This window comes from Neolamprologus brichardi, chromosome 22 (genome assembly GCF_056152115.1).
Source record: "Neolamprologus brichardi isolate AB-2024 chromosome 22, ASM5615211v1, whole genome shotgun sequence".
NCBI classification, from domain to species: domain Eukaryota; kingdom Metazoa; phylum Chordata; class Actinopteri; order Cichliformes; family Cichlidae; genus Neolamprologus; species Neolamprologus brichardi.
This window is the reverse complement of record NC_142124.1, coordinates 7432297-7458226: the sequence shown is the minus strand read 5'-3', so window position 1 is coordinate 7458226 and position 25930 is coordinate 7432297. Positions and strand designations below refer to the sequence as shown.

Here is a 25930-nt window from a genome sequence, read left to right as displayed (position 1 = left end):
TCTCTCGGGGAGTGATTTAGCACCAAAAAATCCACAAATATGCAGAAGATGATTAATCCTGTGAATGAAGTAAATGTTTAAAAAATCCCCTCCCCCCTGAAAAAAACTGCTGGTTGGACAGTACAGGGGAAGAAAAGGAGTGGGGCGAGGTTTCGGGACTGTGTTTTGAATGCAGTCCACATTTGCATGAGATTTGTATCTGTTTGTTGGTGTTCAAATACAGGTTGGCTGGTTTCAAATGGGATTTATGAACCTATTAGCTCCTTTCATCCCTGTGTCAGAGATTTGCTTAGACCGTGGATTAAAGAAAACCTCACCGACAATACCATTTTCACTTTGCGGTTTAGTGGGGAAACAGATTTCTTCCCCTTCCTCCTTTCTCCTCTTTTCTTGTTCCATTAGAAAGGAGCAAGTGAGGAAGGATAAGGGCTGGAAGACAGGAAGAGAAGGAGAGACGAGAGCTGAGGCAGGAAGAGAAGGGGAAAGGGCGAGAGGAGGAGGAGGAGGAGGAAGGATGGGGGTGAAAGAAAAGCAAGTCTGGGCAGTGCTGTCAGGACCAGTTCAGTGTGTGCTCATTTTCTCCTGTTGGTTTTCTCTTTATTGCTCGTGTACGCTTCTTCATCGCACAGCAGGTTCATCTCACCTTCTCTCAAGTTTCAAGCAGTTGTAGCTTCACAGACACTCTTAAAGAAGACGTTTGTGATTTGACCACCATCACTCACAAAGTTTCATAGTAGCAGAAATCAGTTATGAAGGGAAGCGCAGATGAAAGGAGAGGACGCAGTTCAGAGAGCAACTTTAAAGCCTCGATAACAAGTCGGAAAAGCTGAGCAACATCCTGCAGAGCCCAGATCTTTTTAGATGCAAGTGCTGTGTGTTATTAATTTCCTTTTTCTTATTTTTGTTTTTGTTCTCTCGTGCACGTTTGTAACCGTAATGGTAACAGTTAACGGAAAGCTGCTGCGTCTCTGTGTGTTAACAGCCAGCATGTCCGCGATCTGAAATTGATGTTCTGGACACATGCCATCGCACAGCTCCAAATCTGAGCCGTGCGTACGATTGATGCGCCCTGCAGCTACCGTGATGCGAAATTCCAGTTCGAGATCCAGTGAGAATATTCCTGCTGGGATCGCGAGTTCTTTCTGCATCCGTGTTGTTAAACATCAGCGCCACAGTCACATGTTCACAGTGCTCGACTGTGACAAAAATTATAATCGCCATTATTCTTGGTTAGAACTGAGATCATAGTCGTTTAATTGTACTGCTCACTTCAGCAACAACATAAATTTGTGCCAGTGGATGTGTTAAAGTTGTGGGTTTTTGTTTTGTGGTGTTTTGGTCAGGAGGCATGCCCAGAGTAGGGAATGTTTTTGTGCAGAAAAATCAACAGGTGCTGGCAAGCAGGCGATCATTAATAATCCTTTTCCAACATGGATTCTCCTTTGGAAACCATGTTAAAGCTTTTGCTAACCTCTAGGTGACTATTGTTGAACAAAGGCTCTCTTTCCCTCATCATCTCCACGGTGAGTGAGTTTGGGCTTTTAGGGGGGAAAGGGCTGAAAGGGATTAATGCCACAAGACAGATTGAGCACATAAGCATTTTTTCTATTTTCTCATTTTCATGGTCATTGGGAGTCATTAAAATCATGATTTCATTAATCTGCTAATCACTAAGTGACAGTATCTGCCTGTGATCTCATGATGGATGTTTCCTTGAGGGCCTGAAAGCATGTTTTTTCAATCAGACTCCAGCTGCGAGCAGTGGGGGTGCACATGCAGACAAATAATGTGAACAGTTGTTTTACATGAGAGCTTCTTAAACTGGGTGTGGCTCCCTTGGAGGAAAAAAGTGATGTCAGCTGCTTTCGTTTGAATCAGAACGTGACCACACCGCTCCCACTCGGTTGTGTTGAAGCAGATGCGAGTCTTTGGGTGTCACATTTCTAATATATAAATTATTAATCTTGTATTTTTAGCTTTGATTCTGTTGCTTATTTACTTGTGAATATTTAATGTTTAGCAAGTTTCTTTTATTTATTTATCCTCTTTGAAAGATGCGCTTATCAAACTGTTAACCTTTGAGGCACAGGCCAAATACTTAAATCTGGGAATTGGTTGCTAAATTTCTAAGCATTTCACCAGCTCTTGAAACTGTTGAGATACTGCAAACGGAGCTTTATTTAGCCTCCTGTATCAACACCTCACAACCTTCTCCAGCTTTACTCAGATCCGCCTTCATCCCAATGTTTTATATCGCCTGTCCACGCTGAACTGCGGCTGAAGTGAGAAAGCCAGTGTGGGTTTGCGGTCCAGATGGAGAGTTTGAGTAGGAAGAAGGGGAAGTATGGGAGACGGGAGGAGGAGGAGGCGGCTATGGCGGGGAGAACGAGAGGAAGATGAGAGGAGGTAGAAAGATGAATGATGACATGACGTGAGGAGAAAGGTTGAGTATGGCAGTAAAGCTAAGTAAGATCAGTCGGAGAGTTTGGGTGCATTTTTAATTCTTATTTTTTACTGCATTGCTGGCTGAGGTAGAGAAGAATGACAAGTATGTGGGACATTTTCCAGAGCTCTGGTTTAGTAGATTCAGCTACTCAGAGCTGGCGAGAAAGAGAGGGCGGCTGGAGTAGAGGCAAAAAGAAAAAGAGAGAAAAGAAAGAAAAAGGAGGGAGAGCAGACAGAAATCCAAGCGCACACAACCTATAACGTTTTTATATACATCTCTGTGCGTGCGTGCGTGTGTGTAGGTGATGAATGGGCGGACTTTCCCTGTTTTTTCCTTTTCTGCTCTCCTCTATCTCAAACACACACACGTCAGGATAAGGCGAAGGGTGGAGCGGGTCACGGTTAAAGTCATTGTTGTTCTGGCCGACAGACTTCCTGTTCCAAGCAGCTATGACGCCCATCACCACAACACAGCTGTGTCCAAACTGGACGTTAATACACACACACGAAAACGGCTCATTCATATTTAATCATGCACAGCGACTAATACCTGTAGAACACTTAGTCATTTTGTGTACACACACACATAATTACACACACTGATTAGCACTTCTGCACAAAAAAGAATCCTATAAACACACAGATATGGAAGCACACGCACAAACGCACACTGCATGCTGGCATGGACGACTTGTAGTTTGATGCCATATTTAAACCAGATGAGCAGAAACCTGTAAAGCCTTTGATTATGACCAACTGCAGCTCAACAACTTCCAGTCCAGCTACAACAGCGAGTCTGTAAACGTCTCCAGCACATCATAAATCTGGGTGTAAGGATTTCAAAGCTTTAGACAAATCATGTCCTGAATGGTAATGAAGGATTTGCAAAATGAAGCATTCTTCTTCTCTGGATTTATTTTTCATCATAAATTTAAAAGCCTGAAGAAAACTCACTCTTTAGTTCCATGTTTTATCGCATTAAAAAATACATTACTCAGCAGAATGCGGATATCTGAAGATAACCTTTAAGCAATAGTATCCGGACTTAATCTTTCAAAGTAAGTAAGAAAAGGTTGCCATGTGTCATAAAACCTCCGAACCGAACCTTTTACAGTGTAGCGGATCTTTTCCAGCTGAGTATAGTACATGACCTTAACAGTACCTTAACCCATTGCCCATATACAGGTGGAAGTGGCTCTTTCCATTTCAATAATATCATTCTACGGGCCAAAAGAGTGCAAAAGGCCAGAAGATCAGAGTGTGATTTGGAAAGACTGGCATCACAAGGCGTCACCCCAAAAATAGCTATAAACGGGCAGGGTGCAATTGGAACACCAAATATGTTGGACATGGTTTCAAATATGCTTTTCCAAAAGCTACCCAGTTTTGGACATGCCCAGAACATGTGAAATAGGGAAGCAGGCTCTCGTTTGCACCGGTCACATGTGGGGTCAAACCCATCCTTGATTTTGCTCAGTCTAGTTTTAGACCAATGGAGACGGTGAACCACTTATCTGAAGATAACCTTTGATTATTCTTAGTGAATCTAATAGAAAAGCTTTGAATAGAAATCTGTGGAAAGTTCAGTTTTCTGACCTTTCACCTGTTCACTGTCACCTGACTTTAAATTGATGAATGCAGGATTATTTTGCATCTTGCAATTTTACAAAAACACAACATATCTAACATTTCATAGTGAAAATAATGACCCATTTATCTAACACAGTATTACGTTATTACTTTGGTAACACTTTCAGCTGTGAATGCTCCCAATCTGTGGTGGCATTTCCCTGAAACCCAAACCTTTATTTTCCCATTTTCTCCTCTCACTCACTTTAAGTGAGCACCCCCCCCCCCCCCCCACCCCCTCCTCAGTGTTTAAAACCAGCTATTTTCCCTCAGGCACTGGATTTACCACAGTCTTGTGTATGTGTGGCCTTATGTGCACATCTGGTTATTGTGTGTGTGTCTCTTTGTGTGGCCATTGGGGTTTGGCTGCAGTAGCATCACAAACCACCACCACCAGACCTAATTCTCCCTTTTTGGATCAATTCTAAATGTCAGGACTTCTCAAATGTTTTCACGACAGCCCCCTCCTCCCCGCCCCTCGGCCTGGCATTACTGTCATGGATTCCCATTTGATGGGATTTCATCCCAGAGGCAGCCAAGAAGATTTCCTTTGTGGTGGTTTGCAGTGTTCCCACTGGTCAGAAACTTGGTGGAATACTGTGAAATTTTCGACCTTGTCTTGCGGATTTGGCAAATTGTTGGATATAACAGGATGGTTTACTGGAATTTAGCAGAATGTCATTCTTTTTGTCCTGACATTTTATTGCATTAGGTCGTGGTTTGGGGCTTTTTTTCTTCACAGTAAGGCTGCAGCGAAAACTGTTTACCCCTCTAGAAAAACAGCACTAATAAACCAAACAGGAACAAGAATTTATAGGTCTGGGAGGAACTCCAGATTCTGGAATGCGGAAATTATAGTCAAGAAGTCACACAGGTTTGTCATGTGATGTTTTTGTGGGGCCTTTGAAAGAAATGTAGGATATGAAAAACGCCCATCACAGTTACCACGGGACAAGTAATAATATTAGATTGTCAATATGCGGTTTCAAAAATCTAATATATTTTATTTTTCCCAAGTTCGAGATAAATAACTTGCAGATTAATACCGCTCAGTTTACTACTGACACCTTAGCTGCTGGAGAGCTTTGCAGTTTTCCATCGGTGAGCCAAACGGGACCCGTCACCGCTGCAGAATGTGTTTGCTTACAGCCGTGACACAGTTTTACTCTGAGAGAGGGAGACTGACTTATTGGCTATCGCTCAGTCTTTTTCAGGCTGGGAAGTCAAGTCTGGTTGTCTTTAGTGTCGGATGGCTGCCTCTATTGTCATCACAAGATGGCTCCGGCCCTCCACTGTGATGTGCATGCGTGATTAATGTGGCCAGACAGGCAAAGTTGTGTGTGTATGTTTTATAAACGTGTGTTGGTGTAGGTCTGCCTGCCTGTTTGCGTGTGGATTTGGGGGTGTGAGCGAGTGAGGGCTGTGTGCACCCATACGGTACAGTTTGTATGTGTGTTGTCAACTCAGCCTTTTCCAGCCATCCTGTTACTCGTCTAAACCTCTAATCCTCGTAATCCCCCCCTCACCCCTCCTTTTTTTTTCTCCTCCTCCCTCCACCCTCGTTTTTCCAGTTCCCTTCCTGTCTCCCACTCCTCTCTATCCAGTATATCCACTTCTATATGTAGGCACATAAAGTGGGACGGTTCACTTCCAATTGTTGTCGTGCAGATTGAGTATGTGGTGTATTTTTGGCTGCAGACTGCTGCTGAACTGTGTGTTTAAATAAACAGTTGAAACTCTTTCCTTCCTTCTGCATTTTTTCTTGTCTTTTTTAATAATTCATGGATGGAGTAAGTCAGTCAAACAGTCAGTGACAAACCTCTTTCTTTCTCTTCCTTCTCCTCTCAGGCTGTGGAGAGAGAGCAGGTAGACAGCATTCAGCCAAAGCTGCAGCACGTCAACGCAGTGGGTCAAGGTCTCATCCAGAGCGCCGCCAAACACACCGACACCCAGGCGCTGGAGCACGACCTGGAGACCACCAACCTCCAATGGAACTCACTCAACAAGCGGGTACGGCTCTAGAAAAGATCCAGCGATGGTCAAAACCATCAGGATCAGGCAGGGAAAACAGATAATAGGCCAAAATCAGCAGCGTAATCACTGTAACCACTCAGCCTTGGAGATGGTTTAAAGGTAAAACCAAATACTTAAAGCTCACTGGTGCATCTGTACTGGTCTCAGCAAAGATTTTTAATTTTCACTGTCTTCTGCATCACATCAAAGACTAAGAAAATTAAGAGTTATAACGTTGTCCTTTTTACTGTAGCTGCAGTGGCAGCTTGTTGTTATACTTCTCTCTATATATTTACCCGTATATGTAAAAGATGGATGTAGACATTCACAGATTTTCTTTTGATTTCTTAAGTTTGGCATTTTCAGCAGCGCTGTTTGGGGGTTTTTGGAGCCAGATGTTATCATAGTTTGCCGAGAGGGTGAAATGAATGAAGCTTTGTTAGAAAGCTGCCTCCATATTCTGTGCAAACTGGTGACAAAGATGTTAAAAGAATTTCTCACTTCATGCACTGTGTGTGTCTATAAATAACCACACAGCAGTGAAAACTGTTTTTAGAGTGAATTTGATTCAAAATGCTCCAAAAGGCACCAAGAAACAAACGTGCGGTCCAGTTCATGGCTCCAGATATCTGAGGTGAAGGGTACCAGCTAGCAGTTTACTCAGAATCCACCTGACAAGTGGACGAGTCTGTATTAAGCAAACTCGTCATAAGCCTCACTATTCTTTAAATCTGTTAGTTATTTTTTAACATGACTATTTCTTCTCTTTAATTCTGCATTTTTACATGAAAGTCTTTAAGGATTGACTTCCTTTGGAGCTTATTGGCTCTTTCTTTATCCCAAGATATAACCTCTTGACTATTAAACCTACGAATCACTTTTGTTTCCCTATTCACAATCATCTCTGCTGTCCTCAGGTGGCAGAGCGGATCGCCCAGCTGCAGGAGGCCCTGCTGCATTGTGGGAAATTCCAGGATGCTCTGGAGCCGTTGCTCAGCTGGCTGAGCGACACAGAGGAGCTGGTAGCGAACCAGAAGCCTCCATCGGCCGAGTACCGCGTGGTCAAGGCCCAGATCCAAGAGCAAAAGGTACGAGAAGGATGAGAGAGGAGGGAAAATATGAAGAACAGTTTCAGTGTAAAGTAAAGCAGCACAACACGCAGCAGCATCAGTGAGTCGCTTTAGGTCATAAGTGAGGCTTTCATTCCGCGTCTGCTTTGATTTTAAATTTCACAGATTTAAAGCAGCATTATTTATGCTATTCAGATGTCCTCAGTGTCCTTCATCCTCAAACAACCTCAAAAAGTTATTTGAATGACGAGCGCATGCACACAAACACATGTACACTCGGTCAATGGTCCGTCTGACTGGCATCCAAACGGCCCCAGCTGACCGTCTGCCAGCGAGACTGGCATAAAAACACACATTTGTGCACACATGGTGGAGTTGTATTGTTTTCAGAGACACAGTCAGACTCCTTCCCCTGTTTATCCTACATACATTTCCTGTGTTTGTGCACATATGGGGCCGTAGTCTCAGCCGGCGATCAATCTCATGTGTTTACCTCCGTGACGGAGAGTCACGTCACCTGCAGGGGGGTGCGTTCTGAAGCCGAGCTGTCAGCAGAGGTTCAAAGCAGGGAGAGTGGGGCTGATATCTAAGCAGGAAGGAAGTAACGATGAGAGACGTCGTTTCTTAATGTGCAAACAGTCCGATCAAAGGTGACAACAGCCTTTGTTAATGTTTAACAGTTTAGATAGAAAAGATATCGGCCAACCTGGACCATCTGACAAATTGATTTTATTAAAAAAGGAGACTTTCTCTGATTCCCTTCACTCCTTTCACGCCTCACATTAGCGCAGACTTACATGCTTTGTTGAGGCATATTATTTGATTTTAGTCACGCTTGTAAACACCCCGCCCTTTGACAAACATGGACGGATTAGCTTTCAAGTTCTGATTTGAAAATGAGAGCGTGTTGACAGATGTAATTACTATCAAGTTTAATTAGGTAGTGTTATTGAGCAGATAAACAGGTGAAGTCTAATGCGTAAGCTCAAATGCCAACTTCATTATTGTGTTCAGTTTTTGTTTTAATCAGGTGTTACTTAACTTTACGATCCATTTCCAGACTCCACTGCTGTTGAAATGCGATCTGTTATTTCGTTCATACTCCAAACTTCGCTAAGTGTGTGTTCCTGTCCTTCAGCTCCTCCAGAGATTGTTAGATGACCGCAGACCGACAGTGGAAATGATCCAGGCTGAAGGAGAGAGGATTGCAGCCACAGCAGACTCTCAGGACCGAGAGAAGATCCAGACCCAGCTGCAGAGTCTAGCAGAGAGATGGTCTGACCTGCTGGACAAGGCCAGCGGCAGGTAAAGCCAAAAGCTAAGGTGGCCCAAAGTGGGATTTACACTCTTTGCTGGTGACAGAAAGACTCTCTCATGCGGTCTTCTGAAAAGCAAGATCTGCGTATCCTGATTTGGGCGCCGATTTGCTGAACAGAAAAGTATGCAAGAAGCACAAACACTGGCAGCAGTTTTTATTAGTTTTAATGCTCGTTTTCAAGAGTTGTCCACATATCTTCAACACGGTGCTCTGATTAGTCCACATAAAAACATGCAGATGTGGGTCTGCTTTGCTTTGCACCTACAAAATACCTGAGAGCTATTGTACCAGGTTCTGTGAGAAGAACCCAGGTCCAAGCTCTGATGGTGTTTTCTGTTTTTAGTCCCCTTCAGCGCCGTCAATGCTAAAGTCTAAATCTTCATCCTTTTAAAAGAAAAAAGCAGCAGAGTCTACCTCAACATCATGTTATCTCTGTGTGGCTCCATCGAACGCCTCTGTCCCTGAAGAAATGTTGGAATCATTACTTTTGGTTTCTGTGGTGTAATTTTAGAGGTTCTTTTGTTCACCAGGGAAATGATACACATAAATACACAACACACAAAGCACAGCTAAGAGGTTTGATACCTCTGACGTGTCTGCTCGTGAAAAGTAGAGGAGTCATAATGTATAATGTTACTACACATTCATGCCCGGCTGCAAGCTGTAGCAGATGATAGAAGAATCTCTGACATGTCTCTGGAGTTTATTACAGCGTCTTTCTTGAACACACATGTACACACACACACGCACACACACAGTGTTGCTTTCTGTACAAACACGCGATAAGCTTTTCTTGGCAATGACTCTCACTTATCTGCGCACAAAAGTCGTGCTTTCTTACCACTTTGCAAATCCTCCCTCTGCCTCAGTCAAGCTACAGTAATCTGTTTTATCTTTTCATGAAATACTTTTAAGCTGAATTATTTATGAGAAACATTTAATAAACAAAGATATAACCACTTTATGACAAACATCCAAGACCCAATCTGTCAGTGACACAAAAATCTAATTGTGAAAGCAATAAAGAGACCCCTCTCCTCCTGCCGCTCCTCCTCTTCATCATGGATTTTTCTCCCTTCTCGTCTCTCAGACAAAGGCAGTTGGAGGAGCTGCAGGTTTTGGCTCTTCAGTTCCACGAAGCCCTCGAGCCACTCGGGGAATGGCTGAGCACCACGGAGAGACGCCTAAGCTCTGCTGAGCCTATGGGAACCCAGACGGCAAAGATCACCCAGCAGATCGTCAAACACAAGGTACCGTTTACCCCCAGAGACCCAATTAGGGTAAGACGCTGACTTGCATTTAGATTTTATAGATTTTCACTCCCCGTGTGTCGAGGGAAAAGACGACGCATCCATCCGGACGAGCAGAGTCGGCGATCTTCATTGATGAAAATCATGAAAAATACATCCTAGAACCACAAAGCACTAATTTACAATCAAAACATGACCTCCTACGAGTTTCCTTTTTTTGGTTTTTATTTCAGTGGTGTCAAGTTTTTCTCTTTAAGTCATTCAGTCATCCATTGATGTTTGTCGGTTATGATTTTATCATCTGCATGCTCATATTTTAAGTTTTTATCCATGTTCTTTGTGTTTCTTTTCTTTGTTCACTTCCCTTCATTTCAAAAACACTCTCTCTCACACACTCACACACACACACACGAACACCTTCACTTCCCAGGCGCTCCAAGATGACGTGTCTTCCCGGGAAGCCGAGGTTGACCACCTCGAGTCGCTGAGCCAATCGCTGAACCCGCTCAGCTGCGCGGCTGATCGCGATTGGTTAAGCGAACGTGTGGGATCGGTGAGGTCTGGTCACTCAGAGCTTGCTGATTGGTGCTCCGGGCGGGCGGGCCTGCTGGAGCAGGCACTGGCCAACGCTCAGCTGTTTGGGGAGGACGAGGTAGAGGTGCTGAACTGGCTGGCGGAGGTGGCTCAGAGGCTGGCTCAGGTCTCTGTACAGAGCTATCGGCCCCAGGTGCTGGCCGAGCAGCACAAACACACTCTGGTACGACTTGATGAACACACGCTGAGTGTCAGAAGCACTTCATCTCCTTAAAACTCAAGAACTTAGTAACTCTGTCTCTGAGAGAGCTGCACAAATATAAGATCCCTTCAGTAAGATAACAGTTTGTGTCATGGGCGTTAAACACTTTCAGTTACAAAATCACAACAATTTATACTATAAAAAAATATGAATATTTAAAGTGGACCTATTATGTTTATGTTTTCAGCTCTACATGTTTATTATTGGACTCTGTTGGAGTAGCTTTGTGTAATTGACAGTTTAAAATAATCTTTATTTATCCTGTACTAAGCTCTGGTGAAGCCCCTCAGTTCATCCGCTATAAAAGACCTCATATCCACTCCTCTTCCTTTAAGCCACGTTTCATCTTACTCGCTGCCCCTCACAAACAAAAGGTTTTAAGCAGGCGGGTCGGGTGAATAGTAGTGTTCACATGTGACGATGTTAAGGACAGTCTCACTCTGTGACTGTCTGAAATGGAGCGTTTAGAGCTTAAGTGGGTCAGACCAGTGCAGCTGCCCTTCTATCAGTGTCAAAACATGTAATTAAACATTTAATTATTTTAATTTCATTTCATGTTTATCCATTATTTACCTACTTTGGTGTTGTGTCAATGAGGAAAAGCTGCAAAACCTATGATAATAAAGTTAAAAGTTTAAAATTGATTAACTACTTCATGTTTTCCCGTTTTTGAGCCGATTCTGGCCCCTGGGCCTTATGTTTGACACCCCTGGTTTAGAGTTTGCAGGACTACATTGACCTCTTTGGTCATTTATAATATGAGCGTCCATCACTGTAACAGTACATATATGACAGATCCTAACCATAATAGGTCTCCTTTAAGGACCGAGAAGTCTGAACCAGAGCTAAACCCATTTAAATCAAGTGTAATAAACATTATAAACAGAGTTTCAGTGAATATAATAAAACTTGGATGCTGTTTTATTTCTTACATTTTTCCAGTAAGTCTTTGGCTGCAAAAATAAAACAGTTAGTGTTCATTTTCACTTTTATTCTCTCAGGCTCTGAATGAAGAGATCTTGAGCAGGAAGAAAACCGTGGACCAGGCCATCAAGAATGGACAAGCTCTACTCAAACAGACCACAGGTGATCGCTCATGTCTTTGTGAATCTTCTCAGGAGTTTCTTCCTTTTTCGGCTCGTACTTAAAAGTGTTGGTCTGGTGTCGGGTTGTGCGTTAAATCTGCCAAAGGATAAAGAAACTCTTAAATCAGTGTTTTTTACGGATGCAGAAAGTCCAGGCTTGGGGAGAGACTCGCATCCAAACCACATATTTTTTGATCAGCAGTGAACCAAACTGTAACATCTGGTTTTTGTTTATCTTGGTACATCTTGATATTAGCCATGCTGACTGCTTCCCCTTTAGTGAGTTGATTGTTGGTCTACCCATGACAGCATTTTGTGTTTTTATTGTCATATTTAGGCCGTTAGACAAATGTTGTGGCCATAAAAGGAGCGCCAAGCTGTCAAACTGAGAATCCTGTGAGATTTTACAGAATACATCGATTTTTTTGATTTTTTTTTTAGATTGAACAAGTTTGTGTGTCTCACTAAAGATTCTACAGAGATAATATGCTCTGTTGTAATGAAGGAGATCATATTTTTATACACTCTGCACATGGTTTGTTGACGTATCCTGATTGAACCCAGTTGCCTGACCTCTGCGTCGTCCTGCAGGTGAGGAGGTCCTCCTGATCCAGGAGAAGCTCGACGGCATCAAGTCTCGCTACGCCGAGATGACGGCCGGCAGCAGTAAAGCCCTCCGTACCCTGGAGCAGGCCCTGCAGCTGTCCACGCGATTCGCCAGCGCCCACGACGATCTCAACCAGTGGCTGGATGGTGTGGAGACTGAGCTTAACACTGTCGAGCCCGACGCCTCACCCGCCTACCAGGAGAGACAAAAGGTGGGAGGAGTCAGGGTGTAGTTACGATTCTTATTCTTTTAAAATTTCAGATTTAAACGGCAGCATTCTTCTTTTTTGTTAATTGTGTTTTTATGGATGTTGTAAACTGTTTCCGTTTAGCCAAAATAACATAAAAATAATCGTGTGCAAACATGAAGACCGCAGAAGGGATTAAAGGCAGCTTAACTGGGTTTCTTAAGTTAAATATTTAGACATGATGATCTAATGTTTGTGCTTCAGTTTTTCACACGAGAATCACAGGTTCCTCGTGTATTTGTTCCTCTGCCAATAAGCGAGTGGGTCAAATATTTGTGTTTGGAGTATCGCTGTAACACTGCATGCATCAGTTGCAGGCATTCGTATGTGCACACTGATTTTCAGTTTCTCCAGAATCTGCTTTAAAACAGGCTACGGTGAAGCATCGTCATCTTTTTTTACTATATGATCAGCTTTTGTGCTTTTTAGTAACCAGTGCGCTGCTCAGTCAACCACATTTTACAGCTTTTAAAGATCATTTTTTTAACATTTTCATAATAAATAAATTGTACAAAATGTCTGAAAAGCTCATTTAACTCCTGTCTATAATGACATTTTCAGCCTTTCCAATCTCAACCTACCCACAGCTGAGTTACCATAGAAACATTGATTTCTGGGAGCTTCATAACAGTTTGTAAAAGCTATTGAAAGGATTATTGCCATTTAATTTGTTCCAGTTTTTTCACTCTTCGGTGACATTTTCAGTGTTCTCATTTTGACTCAAGCAGCAGAAAAACGCAGATGATACACTCGATGCCATTTAGACAAGTTTATTTCAGCTTTACGTTGATGCATGTGGTCATATTAAAGAATTGATATAGAAAATATTTCTACTTTTTGGCAGATTGTGCTCTATGAAACTAAAAGTTTCACTGTTGCAGGAGTTGAAGAAAGTGTCAGCTGAGAAGCGTCTGGTGTTGGATACAGTGAACGAGGTGGGCAGCGCTCTGCTGGATTTAGTGCCTTGGCGAGCCCGGGAAGGCCTGGACCGCCTCGTCGCAGACGCCAACCAGCGCTACCGACAGGCTGATGAAACCATCACTCAGCGGGTTCAACTGGTACAAGCTGCCATCCAGAGGTCGCAGCAGGTACTGCAAGTAGTTTAATAAGTTTCAATTTTCATTCTATTTTTTACTTTGATTGGTTAAAATGGCTGAGCTAACTCCTCCCTTCAGTATGAAGAGGCCGTGGATGCAGAGCTGGCCTGGGTTGGGGAGACGGAGCGCAAACTGGCATCTCTGGGGCCGCTGAGTCTGGAGCCCGACGTGACCGTGGCCCAACTGCAAGTGCAGAGGGCGTTCAACATTGACATCATCCGACACAAAGACACAGTAGATCAGCTCCTCAGCACCAGAGACGACATCTTAGAAGCATGCAGTGATGCTCAGAAGGATGCACTCATGGTAAGATGCTCACAGACACAGTTCTGGGCGTATTGAGTGAACGGGAAGGAAAGTGAGAAGCTTCAAGAAGTGCAACAGAAATAACCTCTTATATCTGAATCGTCATCCTCTTCCTCAGCTCAAGACGGGCTCTTTGAGCGCTCGTTATGATGCAGTGAGTCAGAGCCACAGCGAGCGGTTCTCAGCTCTGGAGCAGGCCCAGGTTCTTGTGGCTCGGTTCTGGGAAACCTACGAGGAACTGGAGCCGTGGCTGGGTGAAACTGAGACCCTCATCGTCCAGCTTCCACCACCAGCTATTGACACAGATGCTCTCCGCCTGCAGCAGGACCAGATGAGAGTAAGCGAAGACCTTGAATGTCATAACCTGGTTGTGCTTTTCTGATTAAAATAAATGCTCACTATCCGTGTTTTTAATTTCCTCTCCAGCTGCTCAGGGAGTCCATAGCAGAACACAAGCCACACATCGACAAGCTGCTGAAAATCGGACCTCAGCTGGCCGAGCTCAGCCTGCAGGAGGGTGCGAGTGTGACGCAGCGCTACGCAGATGCCGAGAAACGGTACCAGGCCATCAAAGAGGAGGTCAAAGGTCGTGCTACAGCACTAGATGAGGCGGTGTCCCAGTCTGCACAGGTATGGAGGATAAACTAAATGTTTGGACATTTTTGCTTCAGCTGCAGACCTGGGTCTAATAGTTTTAGTAAACTGTGCCAAATTTGTGTAGCTACACCAGTGTGGCCTTCAGCACAGATAAAAGAAGTGCTTTTGAGCCCAGGTCTGTTTAGAGCTCTAATGCAGTGTCTGCAGCCCGCAACTAAATGAGTACGTCTGACATGATAACAGCATGAGATGTATGCAAGTGTGTTTTTGTGTCTAATGCCTGCTCTACACTAGATGATACACGATTTGATGGAGATACATTTACTTACACGTGCAGTTAAAGCTACATTTTATTTTAGTCGTTTTCAGGTTTCTTTGAATTTTTTTTGTTGTTTAGTCAAAGTGGCTTCATGTAACTGTGTTTCATCATACGTTCATAGCAAAACATAATTTTTTGTGCCGTATTTCATCTTTTTATCAAGTAGATCTTCTTTACAGACGTTTAATTTTTTTTTGCATTTCATTTCACGAGACATCACTGAATCACGGGTGTTGCTGCCCTCGATGTATCAGTTTGTACCGTTTGCATGACTCTGATTTAACTCATTGCATTGTTTCTCCACCCTCTTCAAACCAATCCACATGTGGCTCCCCTCTCTCCCTCCACCCGCACTGTCCACCACTTTCTTCTCATCCCTCACTCCAAACTACACCTCCTTGTCTCTCCCTCCTTCATCCTTAACCTTATGTTCACCTCTCATCCTTGCAACCCCCATCCCTTCCTCCATCCCATCCCTTGCTCATTGTGGATGTGCTGTGTGTGTTGCCCCTCACCACCATTTTCTCCACGGTCACTGCTCACTGCAATCACCCAGCTGGTAGAGGTAAGACCCCTGACTGACATGAAACCGACACTCAGGGTGTGTTTGGGCCACATGATTGGATCAAATAACAAAAATGAATCAATACTAAAGCAATAAAACTTTCACAAATCAAGTGCTAATCATTGAGCGTTCTTTTTATTTCACATTTGCAGGATGAAAGCTGTTATCGATTTTTTTAAATAAATGATTAAAGTTCAGTATTGAAAGTAATCGTTTATTCACTGGAAAATTAACTTGAATTGATTTGTGTCAGCTACAGTTTTATTGATTGAAACATTCATAAGAATCATGTTGTTTCTCACCCTGAGTGACCAAAACGTTGAATCACATCGGTCCCTTTGGTTTATGATTGCAAACTTGAATAAAGCCGCGTCTACACCAGGCTTGATTCAAGTCCTAGAGGTCCTTCTGTATCACGTAGCGCTCTCCTCGTGGTTAGATGAGATTTGTTTTGTCATAATCAAGCAGTTTGATTTCCCTCTAGAAAGATTATCCTCTTAGGAATTGAACCACGAGTTCTTTCTTCTGTAACACGTCTGCTACATTTATAGTTCCCTTTTGTGTGGTGCGTTTGAGTCCCGCGTTGTCATAGTTACCTAAACTGGCTGGCTTGTTGAAAGTGAAGAAGCGATATTTTATTCAATTTTATCTTGAAATCTGAAATGAAATTATAATGAAAATTATAATTTAAAAAAAGTTTGTGCGTTCTGCCACAGATGGTTGCCCACCTACGCGATATCTCAGTATTTTCCCACTTTCAACATGTCGCCCAGCTATCGAACTCAAATTTTCTCCTCCATCAAATCGTCCTCTTACACGTCTCCTTCTGCCCTCAGTTTCACGACAAGATGGACCCACTGTTGGAGACTCTGGAGGGGGCGGTGCAGCGGCTTCGGCAGCCTCCCCCCGTGGCTGCAGAGGTGGAGAAGATCAGGGAGCAGCTGGCAGAGCACCGAGCCCAGGGACTGGAGCTGGACAAACTGCTGCCAAGCTTCTCCGCCCTCTGCGCCCGCGGCGAGGAGCTCATCGGCCGAGCGGCTCATGACGACCCTGCTGCTCAGGGTGAGTGACTCGAGGATGAAGCTGTCTGTCAGTGACAGCTTCACAATGTGTAGACATAAAAGAAGCAGGCAGGTCACAAAGTTGTATTTGTTATTTGTCGCGTATTCTGCATCCAGCGATGAGGGGCTGGATTAACTGATTTCATGACATCTTGTTTATGGAGGACTAAAACTGCCAAAATCATAAATAAACGATCAATTCACACACACAAAAAATATATATTTTTATAGATAGATATAGATGGATATAGATATATGATATGATTTGAATTGAATTGAATAAATAAAGTTTTTTATAGAGAGAGGGAGGGAGAGAGAGAGATCTGTATATGATATGATTTGAATAGAATAAATAAAAAGACTGAAATGTAATTTAACTAATTCAGAAGAAAATAATCAGTTTGACATTTTAGAAATCAACAAATTCCTATATTTCAATTCAATTATAATTGCATTATTAAAGATTTAATGTCATATTAATGATTATACTGAATTAGTCATTTAGTTTTAATTTGGCAGTGTCAGGCCTCCGTATAACTGGCTTATAAACAAGCTACAAACTGAACAGTGCAGCTCTGAAACCTTTTACTGGAAATGGAAAATTCAGGCTCTGACTGGAACAAAACATTTCCCTGTCTAAGAGTACAGGGCATCAAAATTTGGAGTGGTTCAGAACAGAGAGGCTTCTGTAATCTTTGTAAAAACCATTACAATCTTATTGTGGGCTCCAGTCCAGTAAGTTCACGAGCTGAAGAGAGTGAGTCTCTAATTGTCACCAGGTCAGTTCGCAAACCTCATCAAATCTTACAAAGAAAAGGAAAAGAGGAGAACCAGCAGTGACGTTCTGCTCAGCACATTGTGAGACAGAACACACACATCTTTGTTGTGTTGGCCTTTCTGCTTTGGTGCCCTGCAGCCCTCCTCAACATGAAAGGCCTCACTGTGCACTGGTAGTGGGAGTGAATAGACCAAACATACCAGTGCAATAGATGAGATGTCAGAATCCAAACTAATATGACATATGAAACTGATACCAGACTGCATTGTGTGACCTAAGAAGTGTTTCCCAGTCTGACCAGCAGCGTTTCTGTATGAACCTCTTTAAAATGTCACTCCCCTCTTTTCCTGTTTTCATGCAGCTGTCCGTTCCCGCCTCCTCCGCCTGCGCTCTCTATGGGATGAGATCCGGCAGCGTGCTGAAGAGAGAGAGGGGAAACTCAATGATGTCTTGGACCTGGCTGGGAAATTCTGGGCCGACGTGGCGGCGCTACTGAGCACGCTCCGAGACTCCCAAGATATCGTGAAAGACCTGGAGGATCCCGGAGTGGACCCATCGCTCATCAAACAACAGATTGAGGCTGCTGAGGTATGGAGGAGGCAGAAACATGCTTCGAGAAGACGAAAGAGTTCATCAGCAGCTGAAATGTTTGTTTTTGTCTTTGTCCTCCACATTTTTATGCTAAACGAGTCATTATGCTGTCCCTCTGTGCATGTGCTAGGCCATCAAGGCGGAGACGGATGGCCTGAGGGAAGAGCTGGAGTTTGTCAGGACCCTCGGAGCTGACCTCATCTTCGCTTGTGGAGAAACTGAGAAGCCTGAAGTCAAGAAGACCATAGATGAGGTTAGAAATCACAATTTCCTCTGAGATTAATAAAGTATATCTGATTCTTAAACCAGGATCACGTTGTTGTGAAAAAGTGACCATTTCCTTCTGAAACGTTTTACTAAACGGTGACTCTTTTTATCGTTCTCTCAGATGAATGCTGCTTGGGAGGGACTGAACCGAACATGGAGAGAGAGGATGGAGAGACTGGAGGAAGCCATGACTGCCTCAGTTCAGTATCAGGATGCACTGCAGGTTTGTGCCCTTTCTTGATACAGCTGTATAGCAGTGCTACCATATAAAGTTCAGTTGTTTTTGTACCAGTTTAACTGTGGCGATCAGGATGTTCCCGTGAATTATTGTTGGAATAATTTCTGTGTAATTTTTCCAGTCCATGTTTGACTATCTGGACAACGCAGTGATCAAGCTGTGTGAAATGTCAACTGTGGGAACTGACCTGGGAACCGTCAAACAACAGATTGAGGAGCTTAAGGTTGGATTTTTCACTAGTTGTGTATAAAATCTAGATATCTTACAAACACTTTTTAAAGTCAGATGTATATCAGTGCCTAACAACAAGCTGTTCTGTCTTATTTCGCACCTCGCTCTTCTACTTGCGCCTCCACTGACCTGAGCAGCAGTACAAGGTGGAGGTTTACCAGCAGCAGATTGACATGGAGAAGCTGAGCCACCAGGGGGAGCTGCTGTTAAAGAAAGTGTCAGACCAGACCGACAGAGACATGATCCAGGAGCCGCTGACCGAACTACGACACCTGTGGGAAAACCTGGGGGATAAAATCACCCAACGACAGGTGATGAAAGCACATCTTAACATTTAAAATCTGAAATTTGTTCTTCGTCTCAGCTCTTCTGTTTCTCCCGAGGAAGCCGGTGATATTGTTCTTTTTGTTGGTATCCTGTAGAATTGCGTGTATTTGACTGTCTTTCTTCTACCACAGCACAAACTGGAGGCTGCCCTGCTGGCTCTGGGTCAGTTCCAGCATGCCTTGTCCGAGCTGCAGGCCTGGCTGACCCACACACACACCACTCTGGACACACAGCGACCCGTCAGCTCTGACCCCAAGGCCATCGAAATTGAGCTGGCTAAACACCACGTACGTCCTATTATTACCTGCAGGAAGTGTATCTCTGTAATCAGTTTTAACTCTGTGAATGAACCTTTCTGAAGAGCACTTATGCGTATATTTTTCCATCCCAGCATTCAAATCTTTCTTCCTCTTTCCTTCCCAGGTTTTACGTAATGATGTGCTGTCCCATCATGCCACAGTGGACACTGTGAACAACGCTGCCGCTGAGCTGCTGGAGTCCTCTCCTGGCGATGAGGCGGGCAACCTGAGGGATCAGCTCGATCAGCTCAACCAGAGCTGGGGGAGTCTACTGCTCAAAACCCAGGAGCGACAAAAACTGCTGGAGGCCGCCCTGCAGCAGGTACTGCAGAGAAGCAGAAAATTAGATCCGTGCTTGGTTTAGTTAGATTTAACTTGACTGGTAATTAACAAAATATATATTTCATAGTGATTGTTTAGATTGTTTTTGAGCTAGATGTAGATCTCATATCATCTGAATGGTTGTGAAGTGTTGATTGTGATGCTCTGTCATTAATTTCATCATAATAGGTCTATATGAGTGTTTCATGACATGATTTTCAGTTTAGGTTCAACTTGTTCATGCTTGTTGGTGTCTCACTGGTGTCTTTGTAGGCTGAAGGTTTCCATGGGGAGTTGGAGGAGTTCCTCCAGTGGCTGAGGAGGACCGAGAGCCAGCTGTCTGCCGCCAAGCCAACAGGCGGTCTCCCTGAAACCGCCAGGGAGCAGTTACAGCAACACATGGTAACGTTACACCTTCATACTCACATCATCAGGGACAATACACAGGCACACGTCACAGCCCACAGTGGTTAGACACATTGGTGTTATAACTTTGAAAAACAGAAAAGAAAATACTTTATAGAATAAAAAATAAATAAACATTGAAGTACAGACTGGGATGTCTATGTGACGTGTATATCATGCTATCAGATATTAACATCCACGTCACTGTAATAAAAACCAAAGTGAAACTAGCTGAATTCGATCTGCCGCGTGACTGAATTGTTAGAATTTATCAACGTTGCCAATTTAGACCATTTAAGTCTCTCTTGCATGTTTCTGAAGTGTTTTACGTCCCATGTTGGAGTATTTTTGGTGCCTCTGTAAACAAAATAATTAACTGCTAAAAACATTCATGTGTAGAGGAAGCAGTTTAAGGTTTGTGTGACATTATGCACGTGTGCATTAGTTGTTGTTACTGCAGCTGGGGAATGCTTTCCTATCGCAGGTCACAAACGAACGTTGCAAAAAAGTCTTCTGCACGTATCTAATTCAGTGTTAGGACAGGATTCTGTAACAGTGCCGGAGTGCTTTGACTCCAAATTTTGTGCAGCTGCAGAGTATCGACTTACAAACACACTCTTCATTTCACACAGAGAGACACTTGGCATATGGAGGCTATAAAAGTTTAATAGCTTGTATTGTTCTACAACGGCCTGTTAGACACGATGAAGCTCACCTTTTCATCATCTTCTGTTTGTGCTCTCGCTGTCTGCAGGAGCTCCAAGCCCAGGTGACTCAACGGGCAGAGCAGTACAATCGCCTGCTGGATCAGGGAGAGTCCATGCTGCTGGCTCGTGGAGGAGAAGAAGCAGGACCTGGTACCACCCAGACCCAGCAGAACCTGGCCATGCTGCAGAACAAGTGGGGCAGCCTCAACACCAAGATGGACGACCGCAGGGTAAATCTTTACGAATAAACTTCTCTTTGTTTTGCTCGTGTGTTCTGCAGCTCTTTCGTTAACTCTGAACTCTCGAAACTTTCCAGGCAAAACTGGACGAGGCCGTTTCTTTGGCCACGGGTTTTCAGACTTCTCTGCAGGACACCATCAACTGGCTGACCCAGGCTGAGCAGACCCTGAACATGGCCCAGCCCCCCAGCCTCATACTGGACACCGTCCTCTTCCAGATTGATGAGCACAAGGTAGCAACATTAAAAATACTTATGTTAGATCGCTTACTTTTCAGATCCTGTTTGTTTCTCGATATTGTCATAAACATGCTGTTTGCGTTGCGTGTAACTCTTTCCACCCTTTGTGTCTGTCCAGGTCTTTGTCAATGAGGTGAACACCCACAGAGAGCAGGTCCTGGCTCTGGAGAAGGCCGGCTCTCAGCTTCGCTTTGCCAGCTTGAAGCAGGACGTGGTTCTGATCAAGAACCTGCTGCTCAGCGTCCAGGCCCGCTGGGACAAGCTGGTCCAGAGGTCACTGGACCGAGGCCGACACCTGGATGAGGCCCGCAAAAGAGCCAAACAGGTAGAAACAAGCTCTTTAAAGATGGTTTTGTTTGGCTACATGAAGACTAGTTAAGCTTTTGTGTCATCTGAGGATTGTTTCAGCGCTGTGGTTTTCTCTCTTATATTGACTTTGACTAAAACTTCAGAAAAAAGTGCATTAAAACAAGTTTCATCAAATTGTTTTCTTTAGTTCCACGAGGCCTGGAGGAAGCTTACAGACTGGCTGGAAGAAGCCGAGAAAAGGCTGGACTCAGAGCTGGAGATCTCCAACGAGCCGGATAAGATCAAAGTACAGCTGACAAAGCACAAGGTACAAGAAGAGAAATGCATCATCAAATATTCAGTTTTCTATACTGCTCCATTTCCTGCTACAATCTCTTTTCTCTCCCGTCATTTTTACGCCTCTCCAGGAGTTTCAGAAAGCACTGGGATCAAAACAGCCCGTCTACGACACCACGGTGAGGTCGGGGAAGGCCATGAGGGACAAAGCTCAGCTGCCTGCAGACACGCAGAAAATGGATAACCTTTTGGGAGAAGTTCGTGACAAATGGGACACCGTCTGCGGCAAGAGCGTGGAGAGGTAACGAGAAGATGAACACTGAAACTGGTGTGCTCGGCTTCACCAGACAGGTTTGCATTACTGTGAAAAATAAAATCTGTTGAGTAATAGCAGTCATCTTCTTTTCTCCATCAAGACAACACAAGCTGGAGGAGGCTCTGCTGTTCTCTGGTCAGTTTGCTGAAGCTCTTCAGGCTTTGGTGGACTGGCTGTACCGAGTGGAGCCTCAGCTAGCAGAAGACCAGCCCGTCCACGGGGACCTGGATTTGGTGTCCAACCTCATGGACTCGCATAAGGTGTGTATATTAGAACAAACAGAACTATACTGCTATGTGAACATGTGTGCTATGTTCACTCATGACTGGTAACTTTCCCACTTACAGGCTTTCCAAAAAGAACTGGGGAAGAGAACCAGCAGCGTTCAGGCTCTGAAGCGTTCGGCCCGTGACCTGATGGAGACCGGCCGCGATGACACAGCGTGGGTCAAAGTTCAGCTTCAGGAGCTCAGCAACCGCTGGGACACAGTCTGTGCCCTATCAGTCACCAAGCAGACGCGCCTGCAGCAGGCGCTCAAACAGGTCAGAAAGGCGGCTGCACAGCTGTTTTCAAGCTGTCAAACTTTTCTCCACATTTTTCCGTAATCTGACAATCGCAGATCCATAAAAAAAGCTCTGTGTGCCTGTCAGGCGGAGGACTTTCGCACAGCGGTGCAGCTGCTCCTGGAGTGGCTCTCAGAGGCGGAGCAGACGCTTCGTTTCCGCGGCGTCCTCCCTGAAGAGGCGGAGACTCTCCAGGCGCTGCTCCACACGCACCGGGACTTCATGGGCACAGTGGAGGAGAAGAGGACTGACGTGAACAAGGCTGCTGGCATGGGAGAGGGCATCCTGACCGTGTGTCACCCCGACTCCATCACCACCATCAAACACTGGATCACTATCATCAGGGCACGCTTTGAGGAGGTGACGAAGAAATGAATCAATATTTGTCACAAGTATTGCTTTGTTGTTGAGATTTCTGACTAATTAATAGCCGTTTTCAATCTGCAGGTGCTGACTTGGGCTAAACAGCACGAGCAGCGGCTGGAAACGGCTCTGACCGAAGTGCTCAACAATGCCAACCTGCTGGAGGAGCTCCTGTCATGGCTACAGTGGGCTGAGACCACACTGGTCCAAAGAGACACAGAGCCACTGCCTCAGGACATCCCACAACTCAAAAACCTCATCACAGAGCATCAGGTGGGTCCTTCAGTGGCCTCGGTGACTCATCAGTTGTTTGTCTTTTTACTAAACTCGCAGACGTAGTATTTTAATGTTTGGACGCACATTTGAGTTACTGTCTGTTGCTGTTTGCTGTAATCAGATGTTTATGGAGGAGATGACGAGGAAGCAGCCGGATGTCGACAAAGTGACAAAAACCTACAAAAGAAAGCCAGCCGAGCCTCCCAGCAGCCTGGCGGAGAGGAGAGGCGCTCGTAAGTCTCCTGTGTTTACCTCTCAGCGAACAAATATTATCATCTCCCACGTCTGTTTCACACTGACGCTGGTGAATGTGGTCGAAAGGTGCAGGTGCTGTTTCGTTTAGCTTTACCTGTTCTCTGCAGGAAAACACCAGCAGCAGCAGCAGCAACAGCAGCAGGCGGCCATGCAGGTTTCTGGGGGAAACCCACGACTCAACCAGCTGTGTGCCAGGTGGCAGCAGGTGTGGCTGCTAGCTCTCGACCGGCAGCGCAAACTCAACGATGCTCTGGACAGGCTGGAGGAGGTACATTAAATTTGGTCAAGCAAAGCTACCCACACTCACTAAACATTAAACTTTATGTATTTTATTATTATTATTGTTAATTAATTTTATTTGAAAAGGGACCGTGCAGAGCATTAACATAAATATTGCCATTCAATGCTTTGTAGCAGAGTTAGCTTAAGCTAATTTGCATCTGTTGTACTTTGAATCCTAATTAATGCCATTGTTGTCCTTTTTCAGCTCAAGGAGTTTGCCAACTTTGACTTTGACGTGTGGAGGAAGAAGTACATGCGCTGGATGAACCACAAGAAGTCCCGCGTCATGGATTTCTTCAGACGCATCGACAAAGACCAGGATGGAAAGATCACACGGCAGGAGTTCATCGACGGGATCTTGGCCTCGAGTACGAAGCTGCAGTGGTTTTGTTTTGTGTTTATATTGTTGTTGTTTTATATTTCAAAGATGGTAAATATCATATCTAATATCCTCAGAATTTCCAACCAGTAAGCTGGAGATGACGGCCGTGGCAGACATCTTTGACAGGGATGGAGACGGTTACATAGACTACTACGAGTTCGTTGCTGCTCTGCACCCCAACAAGGATGCCTACAGGCCGACCACTGACGCCGACAAGATCGAGGATGAGGTAAGAGGAAGCTTAGAAAAATGTCTCGCTATAAATTTAGCTCAAAGCATGTCAGTTATTGACGTCTTGTCTGGTCTGTGGTTGTGCAGGTGACGCGGCAGGTAGCCCAGTGTAAATGTGCCAAGAGGTTCCAGGTGGAGCAGATAGGCGAGAACAAATACCGGGTAAGTTCAGCTTTATTTATCGATCTACTGTTAGAGATAAAATAAAGATTCAAAAATAACTTTTGGAAAAAAGATATTTTTAACAGGAATTGTTTTAAAAAACTGGGTCAAAGGGGATTTAGTGCAGCAGTATGCGACCTTTTGAGGTGCATATGGGGTCAAAGTAGTATAAACAAACACTCGGGTTCAAATTTACACCTAACACTAGAATCAGTGTGACAGCCCCCAAAATCAATGTTTATTATTTTAAGTAACGTGAAACGAATGAGAAGGAAGTAGAAATCTAAGCATGACTGTTACCCGTGAATCCCAGTTGACCCAGTTCTGATTGGTTCATTATTCATTACTGACTGTGACTGCACTTCATTAACTCCTCAACTTAACTTCACAGCATTTCACGCACATGTGTCCATCTCACATCATGATAATCATGGTGTATTTAAGTGTTTACGCTGTCTCTGTCATAATATGTCATAACATTGATAGAACATGTTTATAACAACTGCGGGATGGCTGTCTTTTTCATCACAAAGCATTAATAATCCTGTAAATGCGACAGCACAGATACACACAGCAGGAGCTGTAACTGAATTACTGTTGGACTGTAAAACCTGGTTCTCTGCAGGAAAAATGTGGAGTGAATCTAAAACTAGTTAACAGAGTTTTTGATGATGTTGCTCTGTATTTTATGTCACTAAAATACATTTTCTTTAATTGTTGGGGATATTTAAATTATGGGTTGTGAGGAGTAAAGTTTATTCAGTGTCTGAGAACCGCTGATATGGACCCGGAGCCAAAGTGTTCTCCTGTATTTGTTTTTATGAACGCCATAAAGATGAAAGACTTTAAAGACTGTCCTGTGGGAGATCATTGGCTGTATTGTAATCATTTACCCTTTTGGAGGTAACAGCCAGTATTTTGGTACACCCAGTGTAGCAAAGCATGCATGAATCTTTTTTTATAAACCTTTACATTCATATATCACCAGTAATCTGGTTAAAATCTGCCTTCTTATGTGGAATATGTGTTTTCTTGGCATAAACACAGTAAAACCTTATTGAACCAAAAAGCAAAAATACCTGTAAGAACTCAGTTTAAACAGTCATTTCTTCTAGTTTCAGAAACTATGCTTGCTTGGCTTGTAACTAAAATAAAATCCTAACCCAAATAAAGTCTCCTACAAGCTTTTTGGCCTCGTAGTTTCCTTTTGGGCAGCGGTGTCGCAGATAAATACAACAAAATAAAACCAGAAACAAACATTTATTCATAACACTCGGGAAAAGACCCAGGGAAACAGAGTTAACGATAAAGACGATAAAAAAAATAATGATAAAAACCCTGAAAACCATAAATTTCACACCCGAGCCTCAACTCTTGCGGCCCGGTACCAAACGACTTTGGTTATGCCACACAGGTAAAAGCTCAAAATAGAGGAGTAGATGTGAACCTAACTGTACGGGTCACCAAA

General features: G+C 44.0%; 1 protein-coding gene across 1 annotated transcript in view; it reads left to right on the top strand.

The window, feature by feature from the left end:
* Positions 1–25930, top strand: part of macf1a (microtubule actin crosslinking factor 1a) — a 115457-nt gene that overhangs the window by 77216 nt on the left and 12311 nt on the right. The window contains exons 61-94 of the mRNA XM_087835198.1: positions 5923–6084; positions 7005–7175; positions 8296–8462; positions 9566–9725; positions 10156–10482; positions 11523–11607; positions 12198–12424; positions 13342–13548; positions 13636–13863; positions 13982–14200; positions 14290–14493; positions 16181–16406; positions 17545–17771; positions 17905–18027; positions 18163–18264; positions 18401–18502; positions 18648–18821; positions 18969–19124; positions 19261–19458; positions 19731–19859; positions 20617–20799; positions 20886–21041; positions 21166–21372; positions 21544–21663; positions 21764–21933; positions 22049–22208; positions 22296–22490; positions 22599–22871; positions 22959–23147; positions 23272–23383; positions 23513–23673; positions 23893–24055; positions 24144–24298; positions 24388–24462. Coding sequence (XP_087691324.1) covers positions 5923–6084; positions 7005–7175; positions 8296–8462; positions 9566–9725; positions 10156–10482; positions 11523–11607; positions 12198–12424; positions 13342–13548; positions 13636–13863; positions 13982–14200; positions 14290–14493; positions 16181–16406; positions 17545–17771; positions 17905–18027; positions 18163–18264; positions 18401–18502; positions 18648–18821; positions 18969–19124; positions 19261–19458; positions 19731–19859; positions 20617–20799; positions 20886–21041; positions 21166–21372; positions 21544–21663; positions 21764–21933; positions 22049–22208; positions 22296–22490; positions 22599–22871; positions 22959–23147; positions 23272–23383; positions 23513–23673; positions 23893–24055; positions 24144–24298; positions 24388–24462 — 5913 coding nt within the window. The remainder of the gene's footprint in view (positions 1–5922; positions 6085–7004; positions 7176–8295; positions 8463–9565; positions 9726–10155; positions 10483–11522; positions 11608–12197; positions 12425–13341; positions 13549–13635; positions 13864–13981; positions 14201–14289; positions 14494–16180; positions 16407–17544; positions 17772–17904; positions 18028–18162; positions 18265–18400; positions 18503–18647; positions 18822–18968; positions 19125–19260; positions 19459–19730; positions 19860–20616; positions 20800–20885; positions 21042–21165; positions 21373–21543; positions 21664–21763; positions 21934–22048; positions 22209–22295; positions 22491–22598; positions 22872–22958; positions 23148–23271; positions 23384–23512; positions 23674–23892; positions 24056–24143; positions 24299–24387; positions 24463–25930) is intronic.